General features: G+C 37.8%; 5 protein-coding genes and 1 long non-coding RNA gene across 9 annotated transcripts; 4 read left to right on the top strand and 2 right to left on the bottom strand.

The window, feature by feature from the left end:
• Positions 1–643: 643 nt before the first annotated feature.
• LOC18603597 (protein FAR1-RELATED SEQUENCE 11-like) lies at positions 644–4717 on the top strand. Of its 3 annotated transcripts, XM_018120469.2 has the most exons (5): positions 644–1129; positions 1232–1284; positions 1770–2777; positions 3139–3582; positions 3675–4717. In XM_018120469.2, exons 3-5 carry the CDS (start codon positions 1809–1811, stop codon positions 4530–4532), a joined length of 2271 nt encoding a protein of 756 aa, XP_017975958.2. In that variant the 5' UTR covers positions 644–1129; positions 1232–1284; positions 1770–1808; the 3' UTR covers positions 4533–4717. The 3 variants fall into 3 exon arrangements, with proteins under 3 accessions (XP_017975958.2, XP_017975959.2, XP_007035727.3); XM_018120470.2 differs by lacking the exon at positions 1232–1284 and having other exon boundaries at positions 644–960; XM_007035665.3 differs by lacking the exon at positions 1232–1284.
• Positions 4718–5502: 785 nt separating this feature from the next.
• Positions 5503–6995, top strand: LOC18603596 (transmembrane protein, putative (DUF1218)). The gene is made up of 3 exons (XM_007035662.3): positions 5503–5888; positions 5965–6218; positions 6490–6995. The coding sequence occupies exons 1-3, from the start codon at positions 5700–5702 to the stop codon at positions 6878–6880; spliced, it is 834 nt and encodes a 277-aa protein (XP_007035724.1). The 5' UTR covers positions 5503–5699; the 3' UTR covers positions 6881–6995.
• Positions 6996–7998: 1003 nt separating this feature from the next.
• LOC18603595 (importin subunit alpha-2) lies at positions 7999–11371 on the top strand. Of its 2 annotated transcripts, none has more exons than XM_018120177.2 (11): positions 7999–8419; positions 8513–8609; positions 8703–8794; positions 8879–9010; positions 9135–9320; positions 9414–9577; positions 9656–9734; positions 9841–9969; positions 10099–10226; positions 10338–10718; positions 10834–11371. In XM_018120177.2, exons 1-10 carry the CDS (start codon positions 8210–8212, stop codon positions 10714–10716), a joined length of 1596 nt encoding a protein of 531 aa, XP_017975666.2. In that variant the 5' UTR covers positions 7999–8209; the 3' UTR covers positions 10717–10718; positions 10834–11371. The 2 variants fall into 2 exon arrangements, with proteins under 2 accessions (XP_017975666.2, XP_017975665.2); XM_018120176.2 differs by having other exon boundaries at positions 9653–9734.
• Positions 11372–13298: 1927 nt separating this feature from the next.
• On the top strand, positions 13299–14734 carry LOC18603591 (GATA transcription factor 15-like). The gene is made up of 3 exons (XM_018118668.2): positions 13299–13843; positions 13940–14095; positions 14198–14734. The coding sequence occupies exons 1-3, from the start codon at positions 13823–13825 to the stop codon at positions 14462–14464; spliced, it is 444 nt and encodes a 147-aa protein (XP_017974157.2). The 5' UTR covers positions 13299–13822; the 3' UTR covers positions 14465–14734.
• Positions 14735–15193: 459 nt separating this feature from the next.
• Positions 15194–16042, bottom strand: LOC108661509 (uncharacterized). Its single transcript, XR_016026000.1, has 2 exons — positions 15752–16042; positions 15194–15579 (listed from the first exon to the last, which is right to left on the bottom strand). It is a non-coding gene; the product is annotated as an uncharacterized LOC108661509 (long non-coding RNA).
• A 2107-nt stretch (positions 16043–18149) lies between these two features.
• Positions 18150–19332, bottom strand: LOC18603592 (hydroxyproline-rich glycoprotein family protein). The gene has a single exon (XM_007035656.3). The coding sequence runs from the start codon at positions 19104–19106 to the stop codon at positions 18540–18542; it is 567 nt and encodes a 188-aa protein (XP_007035718.1). The 5' UTR covers positions 19107–19332; the 3' UTR covers positions 18150–18539.
• Between the last annotated feature and the right edge of the window lie 1716 nt (positions 19333–21048).

Genomic DNA, 21048 nt, shown 5'->3' with positions numbered 1-21048 from the left:
CCCACATAATTATAAATTTTGTTATTATTATTATTATTATTATAATAAAAAATTTTAACAATTTCTATATATAAACGGTTATCGGTATATCTTATTTTTTAAGATTGATTAAAAAAATAAATTCAACAAAATTAACAAAATAATTAACGAGTAATATATATTCTTTTGAAAGAACAATGGGTAGTTTATAAATGTGTATTAAATATTATCCAACCGATATAAATAAGACTAAAGTATTTTATAAACGAATTCAAGTAGGGTATACAAAGTAGTTTCAAGTATTTTTGTTTAAACTCAATTACAAATAACAAATTTTAATATTTATATTATTTTTTATTGGATGTATTATTTATAATTGATAAATTATTTAAATATAAAATTAATTTTTAATTTATTAATTTATTTTTTTTATTTTTTTTAAAGAATTCGGATCGGATTGAAATCTGTAACGAGTAGTCACGTAATTTAAAACTAAATAAACGAGTTCGAATTTTAATAAGGTATTCATTAATTGGATTCGGATTTATTATTAGAAGTTATAATCGGATTGGAATCCGGGAATTTTAAAATTAACGGATATTACCCGTTACATTTTTCATTTTTCAAGTACACTGTAACAATAAGCGCAGTTAGCATCAACCGGTGGCCAGTAAGGCAAAGCGACGGGCCAAAGCCACAAGCCTCAAAGATCAGGGTACGCTCTAACGTACACCGAGCGACCAGGATAAGGCAAGCCAGCGCAAACGGCAAATGCGTCACAAGCAACACGGGTTTCCCGTGAGAACCGTTGGGATTCGACGCTCCTCCATCGCGCGTATCCATGTTCAGGGAAAAGTATCCCCGAGAAATCTCGGTCTCGAAACGGACCCCACCACAATCAACAACCCCCTTATTTCGATCCAACGGCTAATGATCAACATGCGCGCACGATAACATCGGGTACCACCCTGACGGCGCACGGTAGTCAACCTTCCCTGTGAATACTAATCGTTCTCCAGAGGATGCGCTCTGCTCACCCCTCCTTAACCTCCCCGCCAGTTTCATCTTTTCTCTATTCCTTTTTTTCCATTTAGTGTCAGTTCGTTATTGACCGTTATAAAAACATAACTTTTTACCTAGAAAATTCCGGGTAAATTTTTCTTTCAGCTTATTTAGTTCAAGAATTTCTTTTTGAATCGATCCCTTATACTTTGTGGTGATTTTTCTTTTCTGGGTTTGGGTTATTTTTTAGAGGGATTCCAATGGCTAAGAGATCAAGATTGCATTGAGAAATTTAGCTCTCAAGTGAGTTCCTTTTGGTCCAATTTAAGCTTTAATCCAACCCTTGTTTTGGGGGTTTTGATTGTTTTGATCAAGCTTAATTTTTTTGTCTGATTTTGATCTAAATATGCTGGAATTGGTGGAATGCTTATACCCTTTAATCTGAAATGTTAGTCTACACATTGGGTTAATGGAAGAAGTAGCATTGTTAATGTTAAATGTTAATTTTCAGAGTTCAACTATTAGTTATTGCTAATGGATGTTATGAGGATATGAAACATTTTGGAGCTAGCATGAAGTGTGTTGATGGAGAAGACAGCTAGTTTCTTTACTTGATAGAATGTGGTTCCTTAGAAGCCAGAGGGACATCATGGTCTTGTTATTGTGTTATGACAGTGTTTAGCTGCTTCTTGCATTCATTGTATTGCTTCTTCTCTTTATGCAGAAATGTAATTGGCTTGCCCTTTATTTAAAAATTTTGTTTAACTATGAACTATTATTGTTTTTAGGTAGTGTATCTGCTATTTCATTTATCTATTGCGGAAAGAATGTCGGAAGGAACGAGTATGGTGATGGAATCTTCAGAAAATGGCACTGATTTATCTCAAGATGATACTGGAACCATAGTGGAAATGCCTGAAGACACGATATTGTCTCAACAAACTTCTGTTAATCTTGTTCCATTCATTGGCCAAAGATTCGTATCACAGGATGCTGCTTACGAATTTTATTGCAGTTTTGCCAAACAATGTGGTTTCTCAATCAGACGCCATCGAACTCGAGGGAAAGATGGGGTTGGTCGAGGAGTCACAAGAAGGGATTTTACTTGCCATCGAGGTGGATATCCACAGATGAAGCTGTCCGAAGATGGGAAGACGCAAAGGAATCGCAAATCATCTCGTTGCGGTTGTCTAGCATCTATGCGCATTGTCAAGCGGGCAGATTTTGATGTCCCTGAATGGCGTGTTACTGGCTTTAGCAATGTCCACAACCATGAACTCTTAAAAGCAAATGAAGTGCGTCTTCTTCCTGCCTACTGCACCATTACTCCAGATGACAAAGCACGGATTTGCATGTTTGCAAAAGCTGGAATGTCAGTGAGACAAATGTTAAGATTGATGGAGCTAGAGAAAGGAGTTAAGTTAGGTTGTTTACCATTTACAGAAATTGATGTGAGAAACCTGCTACAGTCTTTCAGAAATGTCAATCGCGATTATGATGCTATTGATCTTATTGCAATGTGCAAGAAATTGAAAGATGAAAATCCTCACTTTCAATATGATTTCAAATTAGATGGTCATAACAGGTTGGAGCATATTGCATGGTCTTACGCTTCATCTGTTCAGCTATACGAGACATTTGGAGATGCTGTGGTTTTTGATACGACCCACCGTATGGATTCTTATGACATGCTGTTAGGTATTTGGGTTGGAGTAGACAATTATGGAATGACCTCCTTTTTCGGTTGTGTGCTTTTACGGGATGAAAATATGCAATCTTTTTCCTGGGCATTGAAGGTAAGAAACCAATAAGCATACTTTTGATAGAACTAAAATTGTCTGCATAAACTTTTTACCTCTCAATCACTCAGACTAGGAATCAGCAATTTACCATATAGGAGCACCTTCCCTGAACTTTGCACACTTAGCCTTCATCTTCAAATTCATTTCTGAATTGAATGGGATCAAAGTAAAGTTTATGGGATATAAAAGTTTATGAAATGGTGAGTAGGGATTAAAAGTGCAATCAATGTATGTTTTGTTCTTTAACCGTCTAGTTCCTCTGCTTCTCTGATTTCCCATGTATTATTCTTTTTTTTTTTTTTGATCTTGTAAATGCATATCCTTTCTAATTCTTCATGTTCCTATATTTATGCAGACATTTCTGGGCTTCATGAAAGGAAAGGCTCCACAAACCCTACTAACTGACCAAAATATGTGGCTGAAAGAGGCTATTGCTATTGAGATGCCTGAAACCAAGCATGCCTTTTGCATCTGGCACATAATCTCAAAGTTCTCAGATTGGTTCTCTTTTCTGCTTGGATCACGATATGATGATTGGAAATCTGATTTTTATCAGCTTTATACTCTGGAATTAGTAGAAGATTTTGAAGAAGAATGGAGGGACATGGTTGATAAAAATGGACTCCATGAAAATAAGCACATTATCAGCTTATATGCATTGCGGACTTTTTGGGCTTTGCCATTCTTGAGGCCTTATTTCTTTGCAGGTTTGACGAGTTCATGTCAATCAGAGACTATTAATGCTTTCATCCAACGGATTTTGAGTGCACAGTCCCAACAAGATCGTTTTGTAGAGCAAGTGCGCAAATTTTGATTTGTTCCTTCCTCTTGATTATCCAGTTGATGTTTATTTCACTATGCCTAATCTTACTTGAACATTTGTGTTTGCAGGTGGCTGAGATTGTTGAATTTAATGACCGGGCTGGTTCTAAGCAAAAGATGCAAAGGAAACTGCAGAAAGTCTGCCTCAAAACAGGTTCACCAATTGAATCTCATGCAGCTACTGTTCTTACGCCCTATGCCTTTGGTAAGCTCCAAGAAGAGCTTTTATTGGCTCCGCAATATGCATCCTTTCTGGTAGATGAAGGTTGCTTCCATGTCAAACACCATTCCCAGATGGATGGAGGGTGCAAAGTGCTTTGGGTGCCATGTGAGGAGCACATTAGTTGTAGTTGCCATCACTTTGAGTTTTCAGGCATCCTTTGCAGACATGTTCTTCGTGTTCTATCAAGCAATAACTGCTTCCATATTCCAGAACAGTATCTTCCCAACCGTTGGCGTATTAATAGTTCATCCTCCACAAACCTGCTAAGGAATGCAACACGAGAGCATTCTGAAAAGATTCAGTTGTTAGAGTCCATGGCTTCAACACTTATAGCAGAATCAATTGAAACAGAGGAACGCCTTGATGTTGCTTGTGATCAAACTGCCATGGTTTTATCCCGCATCAAGGACCTTCCTAGGCCAACACACAGTGCAAATGACATTGTCTACAATTGTCCCTCCGACTTGATTCTACCAGAGGTAGAAGATACTGATGGAATTGTTCAGAGCTTCACCATCGGGACTTCTCATGAATCTCTCACCTCAGGAAAGATGAAGGACAGAAGGTCAAGAGAAGGGATTGACATTGCTCGAAAGCGGAGACATTTTTCTGGGTCTTGCTGTGGGCAGTTCGGACATGATTCATCAGACTGTCCAATGCTGGGAGGGGACAATTTGAATGGAGATGCACTAGGATACTTGTAGACTAAGCTTATTAGACGCCAATAGTAGGTTTACAAAGAAAATGGCTGTTGCCCTTCATTCTCCTTCCAAATTCAGCCATGCGAAAGGAATTTTTGAATTCCTTTCTTGAGTAAAGATCTTATTGTCCGATTCCCATAATCAACGATTCGCAATCTATATAATTTTTTCAGTTTTTTAATTAACAACTTTTTCAAACATAAAATTTAACTGTTTAAGTATGAACAGAGATATAAACAAACAATAATATTACGCTCAGAATAAACTGGACCAGATCAGAACGCACTGCTGCAAACCGACATCAAATATTCTTTGAGCCCATTCTTTCATTTGTTCTTTTGTAGTACATAGTTGCCTTAGGAACTCTAATGTTTTGCTTGGTCAACATTGGAAGGCAAAGTGTTTAGCTTTTGTTATAGTATGAAAATTATTGCCCTTTCTTTGCCAACAGAAGTAAGTCCAACTGTCCAAGCATATAATTGCAGCTGAGTAGTGAGTAGGGCCTTGTTACCTTTCTATATTTGTATTTTGTTTCATGGTAACAAAATTAAAGTCCCACATATGGTAACCTATCCTTTATAGTAACTTCTCTTGGGATATGGTTGCTGGTATTCGTGGTTCAGAAAAGTTGATGTGATGACGAATGAGATACAGAACATGCTGAATACAATCATAAGAAATGGTGGGTCAGGTAAATAGTGGGGTCTAAGATGTGAAACTGAAGATCATTCTCTGTGGTTGCAGCAGGGAATTTCTTCATTTGCCAATGACTAAATAAAACAGAGCTAAGAAAGGGTACACTTTGAGCCAAAGATTAAAAGAAAAGAAAGAGGACCAGAAATGCACTTGGAGCCAAAGATGGTGAGAGAGAGAAAGTGAGAACTCGACATTGAATTATACACGTGTCTATCATGAGCGAGCAATTTGTGGCCTGAGACTTTTTTATATATTTTTGTGTGACTTTTATCTCTAAAAATATGCAGAATAATCCTTTGAAAGCCAAATTTTAGAACCGACAATCTTCCTTGTGTGAATACTTAACAGTAAGGCCCAGAACCTTGGAATCTTTGGCCTTTAAGCAACCTTTGCTCCAAGCAATTCTATAATTCTATTCACCTTTGTCCCGCAAACCATTTAAGCCTCCATGTAGTCTTCTTCCAGGGTACCTGCATGAATTCTATCTTTTTTGGGACTTCAAAAATGCCTAAAACAGTGGCTGTCACACATGCTGATCTTGCACCAAGTCGTCGAAGCACTGAATTGGGCAGCAGGACTGGTGTTGTCCTCATGGTTTTAACCATTCTCTGCGGCCTGTTTTGCTTCATCCTTTGCCTCATAGCAGAAGCCACTCGTTCCCAGGTTCTTTGATTTACCTTTCCGATGGAAAAAGAAATTCAATTCAGATTACAATTGTGACATGTATATTACCTTGCAGGAGAGATGGGTGGGCACTGATACTAATCGGAAGGAAGTGAAAAATGAATGTGCGTACAGCGGTAGCGGCAAGACACCATTGTTGTGCGCTGCTGTGGCATTTGTTGGACTCGCTGCTGCCATGGTGGTGGAACATATGTACATGTTGATTGCAGTCAGCAAATCGCCACCGCCTGCTCTGCTTTCCTGGGACCCTGTTTCCTCTCGTGCCAAGACTCTCACCTGGCAGGCAGGATTTTTCTTTGTCATGACCTGGTAGGACATCTGATGCAGTAAAATTTACCTTTTCAAATCCTCAGCCCTATCTGATACGAAATCTGTTCTTGCTTCTGCATCTTGATTGCATCACAAGTCATTTTCCTTACAGCGCCTTGTGGCTACCCTTTTGATTATAATACCATTTAACTCACAAACATCTTGCAGAATCTGCTTTACTCTCCATCTTTTTTCTTTAAACAACAAATAAATAGCAAAGCAGCTGCCTTTCGTATGGAAACAAGTCTGAAATTCCATCGCTTCTGTGCAGGCTTTGCTTTTCTGTCGGAGAGATCTTGTTGTTGATTGGGCTCAGCGTGGAGTCAGGCCATTTGAAGAACTGGTCAAAACCGAGAGAGAGCTGCCTCATCATCAGAGAAGGCTTGTTCTGTGCTGCTGGTGTGTTCTCATTGCTGACAGTTTTCCTGGCTGCAGGCCTCTACTTAACAGCATTGCATGCACAAAAAATGTTCCAGGAACAGCGAAACGTGCAGCAAGAGGTCCTTGCGACCTCCGCCCTGTACGCGTCTCCACCTGGCTCACCACCCCATCGGATGACAACCGTTGCCAGAGAGGATCCGATGATCACAGAGTTTCCAAACGAACCACCACCATCGTTTTCGTATTCATGGGATTTCAGCAAGCAATGGAATAATGCCTAGAGCAAAAGCAAATAGATGCCCTGCGTGCCTTTTGGCAAAGCTGAAGGCACAAGCTAGGGCTGCATTTTCTGAGCAAATGGTTATATAAAAGAAAAGAATGAGAAAATTGCATTCATTTGATTTTTGTAAACAATTTTTTTTTTCCTTATACAAACGAACAACTTTTGTTGCACAAATTGAATGAATTGATCAAACCATACTACAAAACTAAAATATTCAAAACCGATTTATATTGGATTTTACTATTTTCAGAAATTTATATTATATATATATTAATAATATTTTTATAAATAACATATTATATATTTAAATATATATGTTTAATAATTGGTTTTTCAATGGGGTTCGATTTTAATTTTAGACATAGAAAATCGATTCAAATAACAAAATAAATAAAATTAAGTAACCAATTAAAAACCAAAATTAAAACTGATTTAATACTCCTAAAATTAAGATTAATGACTCATGGACTTGGGATAGAACCAAAGAAAACAGACTCGCTCTTACTCAAAAACCAAACTTAAATTGGGCTGGTAGTGGCTTTGGAGGATCAAAAGAGTATATACTTTAGTACATCTTCTTCATATGGACCCATTAATTCTTTTGCATTTTTCATGTATAAAAAAAATAAAAAATAGTCAAATGAAAAAAAAATAAAAGGATAAAAAGAAATTTGGGCATTGCTTTAATGAATAAAAGATAATCATTGCTTTTAAAATCTTTATATTTGTATAATACCACAATACAAATGTGCCAAAATTCAAGTATAAATGACACCATTTATATCTTTATCAACTATATAATTACTTCCATGATATTCTTTGCTGCAAGCTTATAAATTTTTATAACTATTTTTTAATTAAAAATCATATGAATATAAAAATGCAAGTATTAATCGATTTAAATTGAAGTAATTTATTTGAAATCGATTGAATTCAATTAATTCGATTTATTTTTTAATTTTTATCTTAGTCAATTAAAAATAATAATTTATTCAATTATTTGGTGCCTAAAATTTACAACCGATTAGATGGATAAATTGATCATTAAAAATATATTTTAAAATATTATATATATATATATATATTTATTGTTACAATAAAATTAGAAGGAAATTTTTTTTTTTTGCCCACTTGTCTCTCTTAACGCTCGAGCCCTCGCTAATTCTCATTTCCCTCTCTTCGGCTTTTTTGCTTTTAACTACTCTGCAGGACAATTTCTCAATCCAAAACTGTCTAGGGTTTTTCCTTCTCTCGATCCTTCGTAAAACTCTCGATTTTCTTCGAGCATTGTCCTTCCTCTAGGGTTTCCTGAAGAACAGCAACCGCCATGTCTTTGAGACCGAGCACCAGAACCGAGGTCCGCCGTAACAGGTACAAGGTGGCGGTAGACGCGGAGGAAGGGCGCCGTAGAAGAGAAGACAACATGGTGGAGATCCGGAAAAGCAAGCGCGAAGAGAGTTTACAGAAGAAGCGCCGAGAAGGCCTCCAAGCTCAGCAGTTCGCTGCTTCTATGCAGTCCTCTAACGCCGAAAAGAAAGTAAAACACTACCGCCTGATAAAAAAATTCTCAAATTCGTCCCTTTTGATTTTTTCTTTCGAAGTTTAAGTGATTTAGGGTTTGTTATTGTAGTTGGAGAGTCTTCCGTCGCTGGTTGCCGGCGTTTGGTCTGACAACGGCACAGCCCAGCTGGAGGGGACTACTCAGTTCCGAAAATTGCTTTCAATTGGTATTATTTATGCATTTCGCTTTATTTACTTATTCATTTTTAAGTGTTATTTTAATATTTCTACATAAAATCTCTTTATCATTTCTTTAACAGAGCGGAGTCCCCCAATTGAGGAAGTGATACAATCCGGTGTCGTTCCACGCTTTGTCGAGTTTCTCACGAGGGAAGATTTTCCACAGCTTCAGGTAAATGTTTTTTATTGCTGATAAGTATTTTCTGTACTTCATTTATCTGCTGAATTGATACTAATATACTTGGGAAATCTATAGTTTGAGGCAGCTTGGGCACTTACAAATATTGCCTCTGGAACCTCGGAGAATACAAAGGTAGTTATTGATCACGGGGCTGTTCCCATTTTTGTAAAGCTTCTTGGTTCCTCAAGTGATGATGTTCGCGAGCAGGTATATCTCAAAATTTTTATCCTTTAAATTAAGTTTGAGACTTGCAATTCTAGGATAGTTGTTGTTTTAACTAGTGAAGAGAATATAGAACTTTTTAGTGAGTGATTTGTTTGTTAACTTTTAGGCCGTGTGGGCATTGGGGAATGTTGCTGGTGATTCTCCCAGGTGTCGTGATCTTGTTCTCAGTCATGGAGCTTTGATGCCGCTTTTAGCACAATTGAATGAACATGCTAAGCTGTCAATGCTGAGAAATGCCACTTGGACATTATCAAATTTCTGCAGGGGCAAGCCACAGCCTCCTTTTGATCAGGTTTTCATCTTGTATGTGCATTGTTTTTCTTATACCCCTTCCTTTCTTTTATGACTTTAATTGAGCTTTAAATGTTGGGAATCCGTTGGCTAGGTGAGGCCAGCTCTTCCTGCGCTTGAACGTCTTGTTCATTCAAATGATGAAGAAGTTCTGACTGATACCTGTTGGGCTCTCTCATATCTGTCTGATGGTACAAATGACAAAATTCAAGCTGTGATTGAGGTGGGAGTTTGCCCACGACTCGTTGAGCTCTTGCTGTGAGTAGAACACTTAAAAACATCTTGGCCTTTTTCACTTTTATGTGAACCTGATAGTTTATACATGTGTTGTAGCAGTAATCCGTCTCCTTCAGTGCTGATCCCTGCTCTCCGTACAGTTGGAAATATTGTGACAGGAGATGATTTACAGACTCAGGTATTATTTAGGATTCTGCCTCATTCTTAATTTTTAGTTCTTCTGCATCTGTTTATTATTATTATTATTATTTCATTTGTCATGATTTTCTGGCCTTCTATTTCAGTGTATTATTGACCATGGTGCATTAGCATGCCTTCTGAGCCTGTTGACCCATAATCATAAAAAGAGCATAAAAAAAGAAGCTTGCTGGACTATCTCAAACATTACAGCTGGAAACAAGGAACAGATTCAGGTGAGTAAATCATGGCAAATTTCACTTCAAGCAATTTTCAACATTTTCTGATCTTATTGATCCACTGGCCCTTTTGCTTTTGGAAGTTTTTAATTAAGTTATGGTTATTATATTTTAAAATTGTTGTAGGCTGTGATCAATGCTGGGATAATTGAGCCCCTGGTCAACCTACTTCAAAATGCTGAATTTGATATAAAGAAAGAAGCAGCATGGGCAATTTCAAATGCTACTTCTGGTGGCGCTCATCAGCAAATCAAGTATGTTATGTACTTGGTACCTTTGTCCCGTTGAACTTCATTCTGTTGTTGTTTCCTTAGTTCCCTTGTCATATAGTTATCACAAAATCATTCTCCTTTTGTGGATTTTAGGTATCTGATTAGTCAGGAATGCATAAAACCTTTGTGTGATCTCCTTACATGCCCTGATCCAAGAATTATAACCGTCTGTCTAGAAGGGTTGGAAAATATTTTGAAGGTTGGTGAAGCTGAGAAGGTTGCAGGTGTTAAAGACTTTAACTTTTGCGCCCGAATGATAGAAGATGCTGAGGGATTAGAAAAGATTGAAAATCTACAGAGTCACGATAATAATGAGATCTATGAGAAGGCAGTCAAGATTCTTGAGACTTACTGGTTGGAGGAGGAGGAGGAAGAGGAGGAGACACTACCTCCTGGTGATGGTACTCAGCAAAGTTTCCAGTTTGGAGCAAATGGGCTTCAGGTCCCATCTGGTGGATTTAACTTCAGCTGAAGGTTTGTAAAATGTTTACTTAAATATACTTTCTTTTGCTGGATTTGAACCCCAAACTTGGAGTGATCGGTTATCTGATGAAGTTAGCTCTACTGATCTAGTTTACTGAAATTGCAGGGCTTTATAGCTGGTTGGATAGAACAGGCAGTTTGCTGGGGTTATGATTGATAGTTGGGGTCAAAGTTTGGTCAGGTTTGGTCAGGGCACATTGACGTGTCTAGTTATATAGTCTGTCCAGTGTCCACTGTGGTCAAGGAGGTACTCAGTTAGGTCTATCAATACTGCGTTTCTAAACATAGAGGGGGTGAGTACCGTTGTGACCAGACAAGTTGTCTGCAATATATTTCGCTTGTCTTGTACCAAGAAATTACATGTCAAATGGTACAATGCAACTGCCATGGGAGGTGTCCCTTTGGGTTTTGTTATGGTATAAACGGGGCAGTTTCACTTGAATGGGAATGATGCTGGTAGGGGTAACCGAGCTGAGGTAGTCACCTTGTGTTTGTTTCGAGTCATGATTTTTTTCTTTTCAGTTTTTTGATGGTCAGTATTGCTGTGTAATGATGTGAATAGTGTTGGTTATTGAGTATCGATAAACCTCATTCTATGGTCTACTGCGAGAAGAAAAGAAAGAAATTACCAGTATATCTTTGCATATGTGTGTGTATTTGTCATCTAAGGATCATCATGCTTCTTGTTCCATAGAATTCATCTCTGCTTCTGTTTTTGGAAGGGCAAAACTTACTTTTGGGAATGGGCCAGCGGATCTGGGGACCTTATAGCTTGAGTAGAATGGGCCAATCTCTGTTGGGAGATCAATGAGGAATCTAGTCTTCAAAGGAATTTGACCTTTTGAATTTGCCCTTTGCTTTTAAGCTTTTAGATAATAACAAAGAAAAACCTTTTACCCCTGGCAAAATTGAGCTTCAGTTCTCAAACCTGTGCAACACTTACCTGGTGAAGCTACTACGAGAAGGAAAAATGAAGGAAAGAATCATGACAGAATCCGAGAGAAGAAGCAAAGCCTTGTATCCCCCATTGATTATTTTACCGTCATTGGAGAAAGAGCAATCGTCGTTCTTACCTCCCTTTGTCCCCCCCTCCTTCGGTTTCACTCTTTACCACCTTTCTATTATCATTGTGTCGTCCCTTTTCTACTGTCTGGGTATTGACTACAGCTTAGAAAAAGGGTTCAAGGACCTTTCATTTTCTCTTGACTGTCACAACAATTATCTGGCACATCTTTTTGTCCCTTAAGTGCATCTCTTTTGATCTGATTTTTATCCCCTGATGACGATGGTGGTGGTGGTGGTGATGCACACTCTTCATCCCTCTCTTCCCACACCCCAGAGAGATAGGAACATCAGCTCTTCTTCCCTTGCCTTGTCCTTCCTGATCTGTCTTCAGAATTTTCCATACAAGTTAATATTAATCGAAGTCAAAAGCTTGATTGAAACAAGCTATGAGGTGATTAACCCAATGGGCTTTTGCTACGTCCAAAAAGATGTTTCCATTCTTATGTTTTTCCAAGCTAAGTTATGTAGGATTGACACCTTTTTTTTTGACTTTTTTGGTGGTGAATTGAAGGGTGTGAATGAGTAACTTTTCGGCTGAAAATGTGTTTTATATGTATATTGTTTCTCTCCTATCCTAAGGGAAGAATGGGAAAAGGATGATAAAGGGGAGATCTTCTGCTATATGATTAGGTGAATGACATCAGGGTCCCATTACTCTTTTGACTTCCACAACCGCTAAGTCAATATATCCTTTTAACATCCCGCACCAATTTATGTACCTTGTTTCATATTAACCCCAACAACACCATGAACAACATTTAAATCTCCTGCCCCAATTTTTCTGTCCTCCATTTCCATTTAATTTGGATTACACCATAAAAAAAAAAAGTCTTCTTAAAATCCCATTTCAATCACATGAAATTAAAAAAAATAGATTTAAATTGTAGTAATCATTGACTTCGTTTTTATGAGTTACTATAATGATTTTGATCGTAAAAACGAAAGTCAACAAATTGCTAAACATGTTATTCGATTCAAAACTGTTTCAATTATTGTGAATTAAGAAATGAAATCGATTCAGGTTTTGATAATCACCTACTTTATTTTTCACGAGCTGCTATGTTAATCTTGATAGTGAAAGCGACACAGGACAAATTCTTAATGCAGAGTCAATCAAGCTAACAAGTGAGTATAGGATGATTAAAAGAGGTACCATTGAGGATGACTAATGATTGAATCGATTAATCAAATGGTGAGCATGGAAAGGAAAATGTGGGTGCAGCATCTTTTGTCATATGATGACACTATCAAATCCAAAGATTTTCTGGGAAAACAAACAGTGAACAAAATCAAAATTTTTGGAGCCAAACCAAACGAAAAAAACCAACTCAATGGCGCCCTTTTTGGTTCATTTCAGGAGCCCTCTTTCCTCCTTTTGGCCTTTTGGGGGATTTTGGCGGGTGGCAACATGGGATAAAAACTGTACCAACGAGTGGCATTTAAGTCATTTCTTAGCCACAGAGCTAGGGTTCCGCGTCCCATTTATAAATAGATTTTTAGATCTGCCTGCGTGCGGTGTTTTGTGTCGGTTTGATTCCTCTGTTTTCTCTCTCTCTCTCTCTCACTTTGTCTATTTCTCTCTAAGTCTCTACTCCACAGACAGGGAGTGTGATTCACAGTCTCCCTCACTTTCCCTCTCTTTCCCTTTGCATGTTGGTTTCCTTTCTCGGTTGACCCCAAAAAACAGAGCCCCTTCAAAACCCAAACTTTCATTTCATTTTCTTCTTCTCCATTGCTCTGATCTCCTCTTTTCTCTCTGTTTCTGTCTCTCTCTCTCGTTCCATCCGTTTCTTCCTACTGCTTTTGTCTTTGTTGTTTGGCATCATTCTCCATCTCGGTTTGGCTTATTTTGATCTCTCCTTTACTCACAACGTCACTTGATCTCTTTCCTTTGTACACCCTGTTTCCCCTATTTTCTTTTTTTTTTTTTTCTCTTATCCAAGCTAGCCTTTTGTTTTTTACCACCCATTTGAACTTCTAGTTCTTTTACGACTTGGGTTGGTTTCAGATCTTCAAAATATCTAGTAAAAATGCTGGATCCAAGTGAAAAAGTGAGTGATCATTGCTTTTGAAATAGTTCTTGATTTGATCCTAAGCCTAGCCTCCCATTTTTTGTAACTGATGTTCTCTTTGTTCCTTCTTTGCAGGGATCAGAATCTGAAGATCGAAGTAAGAAATATCCAGAAGGGATTTCAGTAAAGGAAACCCAGAATCAAAGCTTTAGCAATGAAACCAAGAAAACTTGTGCTGATTGTGGTACCTCTAAAACCCCTCTTTGGAGAGGTGGCCCAGCTGGCCCCAAGGTATTATTTTTTTCCCCCTTTTTTTGAACTCTTTTTTATCCTTGTTCTTGTTTGGATTTGATCTGATTTTGTTTTGTTGTTTTATCGCTTTTCTGTTTGCAGTCTCTCTGTAATGCATGTGGAATCAGAAGCAGGAAAAAGAGAAGGGCAATCTTGGGATTAAACAAAGGAGAAGACAAAAAATCCAAGAGAGGAAGCAACAGTAGTTCAAAAAATTTAGGAGATAATTTGAAGCAGCGATTGTTATCTTTAGGAAGAGAAGTTTTGATGCAAAGATCAACGGTTGAGAAGCAAAGGAAAAAGTTGGGAGAAGAAGAACAAGCTGCCGTACTTTTAATGGCTCTCTCCTGTGGTTCTGTTTATGCTTAATCATTTTTTTTTGGCTAAAAATATATTTAGAGCAAGAATAATAGGATCTTTAATGGGTATCTAACCATTTTCAAGTGTAATCTTTGGTGATTTTTCCTTAGTTTCTTTTCTTGTTAATTTGTAGTAGTGTTCTTTGTAGTGTTTAACTAACTATATTGTGGGAGTTGGAAGAGAAGAATTTGAGGAAGCAAAGTGTAAGAAGATGAAGATTGCATTCTATTTGTCCTGACATAGTAGTAATTGATGTTTGTGGGGTTTGATTTCTCTCAATTTTGTGTTGATTTTTTGTTATATTCTGTACCAAATTTCTATGGTTTTGTGGATTGTGTGGTTTATATAACTTGGCCAAAAGGACAAAGGAAAAATTCCCAGAAGGAGAAAGAAAAAAAAGGGTGTAGAGATAGGATAAGGATGGAAAAAGAAAAAGGGAAACGAAATTTCAAGGAAGTCCCATAATTTTCCTAGGCGCCAAACAGCAGAAAGCATAAGCTACTTTTGGTGGAATTCAAATCTTTTCATCTTGGGCTGAACCAAACCTGCCATCTGAACTTTAATGTTACTTCTGAAAGAAAAAATAAAGGACAAAAATGTGGATACCCGTAATAAATAAATCTGAGCAAGGAAAAAATGAAGTTGAATGTGGATGGAGTCAACCAGCAGACGTTCTTCACTCAGTTTCAATCTTTGATGTTGAAATGAGGAAGGTAACTTCAAATTCAAGGACAAAAATTTATTTTTCTCTCTCCTACTCATGCCATACAAAAGTTTTGAGTGTTTGATTGCAGAACTGGTAAGAAAAACAAAGATGAAAGATTCATCATTAACTGCTATATCCTGAATCTTCAACCATTCAAATACAAATGGAATCATCTTTGTTTTTGGTTGGAAGTTTGTTTATGATCATTTTCCACATCAAGGACTCCCCTTCAATGGCGAAATCACAAAGCACATGCCCGACATAAAATCCACGACTTTGACAATCTTTAAGGACACACAGATTCTGCCATGCAAAAGCATGTCCTTCTGGTCAGATTTCTCAAGCTGCAGCCGCCTGCAGAGGCTCAGGTTCCTTGGTTTCTTGGTCTTGGGGCCAGATTTTAGCCATGGTGAACACTCTGGGATTGAGTTAAAAGAGCAAATTATTTTCAAAAATTGGAGATAATCATGAGCTAAAAGCCGAAAGAAAAAAAAACAGTTTTGGGTAGATTAATCATGATTAAAGACTCATCAGATCTCTTCCTGCAACCTTTGCCCCTTGAAAAGTTCAAGTACTGCATCTGTCTCTACCTGAACGCTGTAATCATTTTGTAAAAAAGTTTATATCTAGGCCACCCTAGTTGCCAGAATTTGCCGGGGCCTTTTGGCTCTAGGCCCTCCCTCCCTAGTCATGGCTACAAGTTGCAGTAGGAGAATGAAGATCAGCTATCAATGGCAGAAACAATTTTATGGTTCGGCACCATTTCACCAGGTAGCATCGATGTTGTAGCAAAACCGGCATAAGCCATGAAATCCTGAAGCCCCAATCCCATCTTCAATTCTTTTACAAGGCTAGAAACAACATCGATAAATCCACCAGGAAGAGACTAACTACTGCCATGTATCAGTCTATCTACCATTACGGCCTTTAGGTCCAAGATTTTTGCCAGAAACCTGACAGCCGAAGCCCATGACATACCTCAAGACAGCATGCTTCACTTTAAATTGGCCTTGACCACAGGGACTAGAAATGGAAATCCTAGCCCAGCCCAGTCTTAGGCTACAAGATTCAGATTTCAGACCTCGTGAAAATTGGGCAATGAACTCGTTTTAGCCCAATAATCCTTCTCATTATGGACCTTAGCAGCCTACATAAAGTTTTCTAGGCTGCGAGGGGCAGGCGCAGACAGGATATGGAGGTACTTCTTGTCGTGTAATCAATTGTTGAACCAAAGAAAGAGAAAAACTTCATGCAAAACGTGCTAAGAAAGTTGAAACAAAAAAGAAAAACCTTTTTCATGCTTTACAAGCATAGGATGATCTTACGTATCAATCACTGAATCAAATATTTGAATGTATCGTTTATGAACTTTTAAACTCTGCTTTGAACTCGAGCTCTACCAAATCATTTAACTTTTCAAGTTCGAATGGGTGAATCATAAGAATTTGAAGCTCAAACTGGTAACAAAGAGCGGCTTGAACTCTTAAGCACTTTTCCCATTTGGCTATAACCTTTACCATACTAAGTGATTATATTATAACCATTCGCAACTTGATCTGCCATCAAAGCTAGCATAAGGAGAGTGTGTGGATCTTTTTACATAGAAAGATACTAACCTTGCCTGACCTGCATAAAAAAAAAAAAAAAAAAAAAACCTTGCCTGAGCTGCATGCAGCCCAATAAATTGTATTTCTTGTTAATCATATTAAACAGTACTTATGGAAAACTTTACATAGTGTCCTCAAAATCTTCTGTAGAAGTAAACAGAGGAACCAAATTCTGTTCACTTCTCCTCAGGATACTTAGCCTACTCTGGCTGGATCCCACTATTCATCACCCTACGTGCCATCCAGCTAGTTCTCCCTGGACTTCTCACTATCATTCCCATGAAGAAAAGATGTTGGCTGATTGTCCCCACACCTTTGCCCAACCTGTTCCTCATCCACAGATTAACCTCTCTCCCTCATTTATTTATTTTTTATGTTGCAAGGAAAATGTGGCATTCCTTGAGCCTTCAATTTGGGTAGTTATGGCTTAGATTAAAGTGGATCTGACTCATTTCACGCTCCACAAACAATCTGTTCTTTTGTCCTTTTGATCCTTTGATGATTAAATTTTAACTCAAAAATATTAAAAAAAGGAAGCAGAATATATAATAAAGGGGTATCCTGTGAACAAAAAGGACAACCCACTTTTTCTCCACATGGAATTATGAAAAAAGTGGGGGGTAGGCCTTGATAGGAATGCCATAGTGGATGCAAAGAAAAAGTTGAAGCCATTAAAAAGTCCTTACAAAGATTATGAAAATGTTGAATTGCCTTCAACCGAACCCTCACATTGTTTTGATAAATAGGGGGGTGTGACCGTGGCCCTCCGAAACTTGGGATCCACGTCCGAAGCAAAATTATGGTGGTCAATGGCGCAGAATAAAAATGGGTTTACTACCCTTTGAGATAGGTGTGTCAGAACTCAAGATCAGACCTTCTAGACAAACCCTTTATGGCTGGGCTGCTAGGACAGCTTATTGGTCCGAGCCACCTAGTCTAAAGTTCCTTGTGGTAGCACACCAGATTTACCCCAAGTCGAAGGGGTTAGTGGCCAAGGTCAGCAGATTGTAGCCACAGGGTGAAAGAATCATTGGGTTAATTAGATAAGTTTGGACCTGTTTCTCACAGTGAAGCTTCTCCCAAATTGAATGGTATTGAGCTTTATTACATTATGTATAAGAAACAAAAGAAAAAACAAAGAAGAGAAGACAATTTTATTAAATGGAAGTAAAAAATGTGAAAACCCGATTGTGTCAACCAGCCCCAAACCCCCCAAAAAACTAACGACCAAGCTTATGGCAACTCTTAAGGTTCAAAGTCTACTCCATTCACCTAAGTTTCAATTTAAAAGGGCTTATTAAATGAAAGTTGCTCTTTAATTTTCAAAAAAAAAAATTAAACGAACATAAAAAATCAGTAAAGTAGAGACAAAAAAGGAGAATTATTGTCAAAATTGACTAATTTTCTTATTAGTTTCCAATTAACATTAATATTTTAATGGAACAAAAATAGATGCAAAATTATCAAAAACAAATTACAGACCAGTCTACAGCATGAGAAGAAAATAGAGAGCCAGAGGAAAAAGAAAGATTACTCCCATATCTAGGATTCTCGAAGTCTCATCATCTCATCCCCCTGTTGCTTTCTTTGTCTATGACCCCCTCTTTAGAAAAGAAGTTCAATTTTGTAAGCATCTAGAGCAGCTCCCATCACCACCTTTTTTCTCTTTCTTCCATTTTAGTCTTTGTTGTCCTCTCAAGCTGTAGAAGTTTCCCCAGATCTACTAATCTGCCACATTATTTTCTTCTTTCTTCTTCTTTAGCTTTCAATATCAAAAGAAACAAAGGAGAAGGCCCAGCGTGGCAGCAAAAGTAGAAACCCAGCAAGCTATCAGTTTCCCAGACCCTGAAGGAGGTGGAGGAGTGTGGTAGTAGAAAGGAAAGTAAGGAACGATAGGGTTTGGAGGTGGCGGTGTTGGGTAGTTTCTGTATGTTGGTGGAGGGTAGTACATGCCACCAATAACACCACCCGGCGGCGGTGGATAATAGTAGTTGTTGCCGCCAGATTGAGGTGGCGGTGGAGAGTAGTAGTAGCTTCCACCACCACCACCACCACCAGAGCTGGGTGGAGATGGAGGTGGTGGGCAGTTGTTGTTGTTGGATGTAGCTGGTGGTGGTGGTGGTGAGGGTGAAGGTGGTGGTGGAGATGGAGGTGGAGGTGATGGAACCTGCTGACACGGATTGTCGCATGAGGAACACATTGTGCATTCGATCTGATACTTGGATGTAGCATTCGGGCTGCTGCTTTCTTCTGCACAAACTGCTGCTAAAGGCAGCAGCAGCACTACCACCACCATCACAACAATTGTCTGAAAACTTTCCATCTTGGGAAAGATCATGGGCAACGGATAACAGTTTTACTTCCCTGATTGATCAACTGAATTCCTTGAAATGCAGCACCCAAAACCCCAAAAAGGAAACAAAACCAAACAAAGGGACTACGCCAAGAACAATGTTTCTTTATCAAAATTATGAAGGGGAGAGAGGAAGAGAGAGTGAGAAGAAGGGAAGTGAGAGTGTTAAAAAGAGGTTGGTGTGTCCCTTATCATTGAAGCCAACGAGATGAAGGAAAAGAAAGGGGAAAAGTAGGGTTAAAAAAGAAAATTAAATAAAATAAAATTAGCAAAAAAAGATGAGAGCTTGAAATTCTAAAAGATGACACCGACAACTTTTACTTTTAACTCAGGGCAGCAACGTTCGAACGAAGGGCACCGAGCTCACGCAGCAATGGGAGGAGTTTTACGTCCATCGGGAAAAATAAACAAGGGTAGTTTTGGAAGTTGAGAGGTAAAATACAGTGACGTGTTGAGTGGTAACTGGAGACAGTTGAAAACGGTGAAAGAAATTTCGTTGCCTCAAAATGAGGGGCAGTCATAAGTGAGGGGCTTGACTCGTGGAAGGTTGTTCACACGTGGAGAGAAGAGTTGGGATGACGTGGTGGCAGGAGCGTCGACGTGAAGAAGACGCAAGCTTAACGTGGTGGCTTTCGGCCTCTTATTAAACTCTGTCGAGTACTCGGCGAATATGGCCTACTTGCCCTATTTATTATTTATTATTATTATTATCGTTCATGAATATATTGAAGATTTATTTTATTGTAACCTTAAAATTTGACACGTGGGATTAATTAAGAGAAGGTTTTGATCTTTCATCGCCTCATGATTAGCTCTTATCCTTTGCATATCTCTTTTCATTCGATATGTACCGTGTCACATGAACATGTCTAATAAATGTATTTATATGCATTATTAAAATCTTAATTTGATTAATTATTTATGTGATTTTGATTTTTTTTCTCTCATAATTAGACTTTTTTTATATATCTCTTTTCATACAGTTATCATTTATTTATAATATAAGTAATTAAGTATATCATATTCGTATTTATATAATTATTAATATCATGATTTGACAACACTAAGTATTATATTTAAATTTATATTTTTATTCATAAAAAAAACAACGGATATATAAATTAAAGCTAACGGAAAAAACCCTTGTTTTATTTTTTTTCATTCTTGCATCAATCAACCCTTTCCATATATATATATCTAAAAAATCCCAACCAATATTGTATAACATTAATGTAATCTTGCTCCTCGGTAGTTGGTACAAATCCTTGAAGGGATAGGGTACAACCAAACAAAACCAACAAAGAACTGTTCGGTCTGGCAACAGAGATAAATGTCGCCCATGCGAAATAAATGAGCCATTGAAAAGGATAAGGAGCTGGCCAAGATCCATGAACTTCCTCAAAATTTGACTTTTACTACACAACCAGCAAAGGGTGAAGTTCATGCCCATAGTGCACCCAAATGGCTACCCCCTTTGGGGAACTTTCCAGGCTGGTTAGCCTTCCCTTGGCAGTGGGTTCCACCCAGGAGGGCTCGTGATAATAATTCAAATTCCATTTGTCTTAAATGGGCAATAAGGCTAAAGGAGTGTCGGCCCCTTTTATTTATCAATCAATTTTTAATCACTCTTGATGGATCAAATGAAAGTCAAATCAGCTTAAATCTCTGTTTATATTTATAACTATATATTGTACATATATGCTTATACATCAATTGACATTTTTATCAATAATGCAAGTCTGGGATTGATCATATGAAATTGCAGTAAATATTTTTTCGTCTCACTTTTTTTATCCGAGATGCCTCGAAATAAAATTATTTTTTTTTGTAAAAAAAAAGAAAAAAAGAAAATAACAAACATTTAAAGATGGAAAAAAGAGTATATAAATGAATGTAACAGGATTTTAATAATTTTTTAACGAAATCA

This window comes from Theobroma cacao, chromosome 4, assembly GCF_053813885.1.
Source record: "Theobroma cacao isolate CCN51 chromosome 4, ASM5381388v1, whole genome shotgun sequence".
Classification (NCBI taxonomy): domain Eukaryota; kingdom Viridiplantae; phylum Streptophyta; class Magnoliopsida; order Malvales; family Malvaceae; genus Theobroma; species Theobroma cacao.
This window is presented reverse-complemented; position numbering and strand designations above follow the sequence as displayed.

What these genes read in the sequence shown, in the direction of transcription:
- LOC18603595 (XM_018120176.2), top strand. Translation starts at nt 8,210, where the DNA reads ATGTCTTTGAGACCGAGCACCAGAACCGAGGTCCGCCGTAACAGGTAC. An exon ending in AAGATTTTCCACAGCTTCAG is followed by an intron (nt 8,795 to 8,878) that starts GTAAATGTTTTT and finishes GGAAATCTATAG; the next exon opens with TTTGAGGCAGCTTGGGCACT. An exon ending in GAGATGATTTACAGACTCAG is followed by an intron (nt 9,735 to 9,840) that starts GTATTATTTAGG and finishes CTTCTATTTCAG; the next exon opens with TGTATTATTGACCATGGTGC.
- LOC18603592 (XM_007035656.3), bottom strand. Translation starts at nt 19,106, where the DNA reads ATGATCTTTCCCAAGATGGAAAGTTTTCAGACAATTGTTGTGATGGTG.
- LOC18603596 (XM_007035662.3), top strand. Translation starts at nt 5,700, where the DNA reads ATGAATTCTATCTTTTTTGGGACTTCAAAAATGCCTAAAACAGTGGCT. An exon ending in CAGAAGCCACTCGTTCCCAG is followed by an intron (nt 5,889 to 5,964) that starts GTTCTTTGATTT and finishes ATTACCTTGCAG; the next exon opens with GAGAGATGGGTGGGCACTGA. An exon ending in TTTTTCTTTGTCATGACCTG is followed by an intron (nt 6,219 to 6,489) that starts GTAGGACATCTG and finishes GCTTCTGTGCAG; the next exon opens with GCTTTGCTTTTCTGTCGGAG.
- LOC18603597 (XM_018120470.2), top strand. Translation starts at nt 1,809, where the DNA reads ATGTCGGAAGGAACGAGTATGGTGATGGAATCTTCAGAAAATGGCACT. An exon ending in CTTTTTCCTGGGCATTGAAG is followed by an intron (nt 2,778 to 3,138) that starts GTAAGAAACCAA and finishes ATATTTATGCAG; the next exon opens with ACATTTCTGGGCTTCATGAA. An exon ending in AAGATCGTTTTGTAGAGCAA is followed by an intron (nt 3,583 to 3,674) that starts GTGCGCAAATTT and finishes TTGTGTTTGCAG; the next exon opens with GTGGCTGAGATTGTTGAATT.
- LOC18603591 (XM_018118668.2), top strand. Translation starts at nt 13,823, where the DNA reads ATGCTGGATCCAAGTGAAAAA. An exon ending in TGCTGGATCCAAGTGAAAAA is followed by an intron (nt 13,844 to 13,939) that starts GTGAGTGATCAT and finishes CCTTCTTTGCAG; the next exon opens with GGATCAGAATCTGAAGATCG. An exon ending in GTGGCCCAGCTGGCCCCAAG is followed by an intron (nt 14,096 to 14,197) that starts GTATTATTTTTT and finishes TTCTGTTTGCAG; the next exon opens with TCTCTCTGTAATGCATGTGG.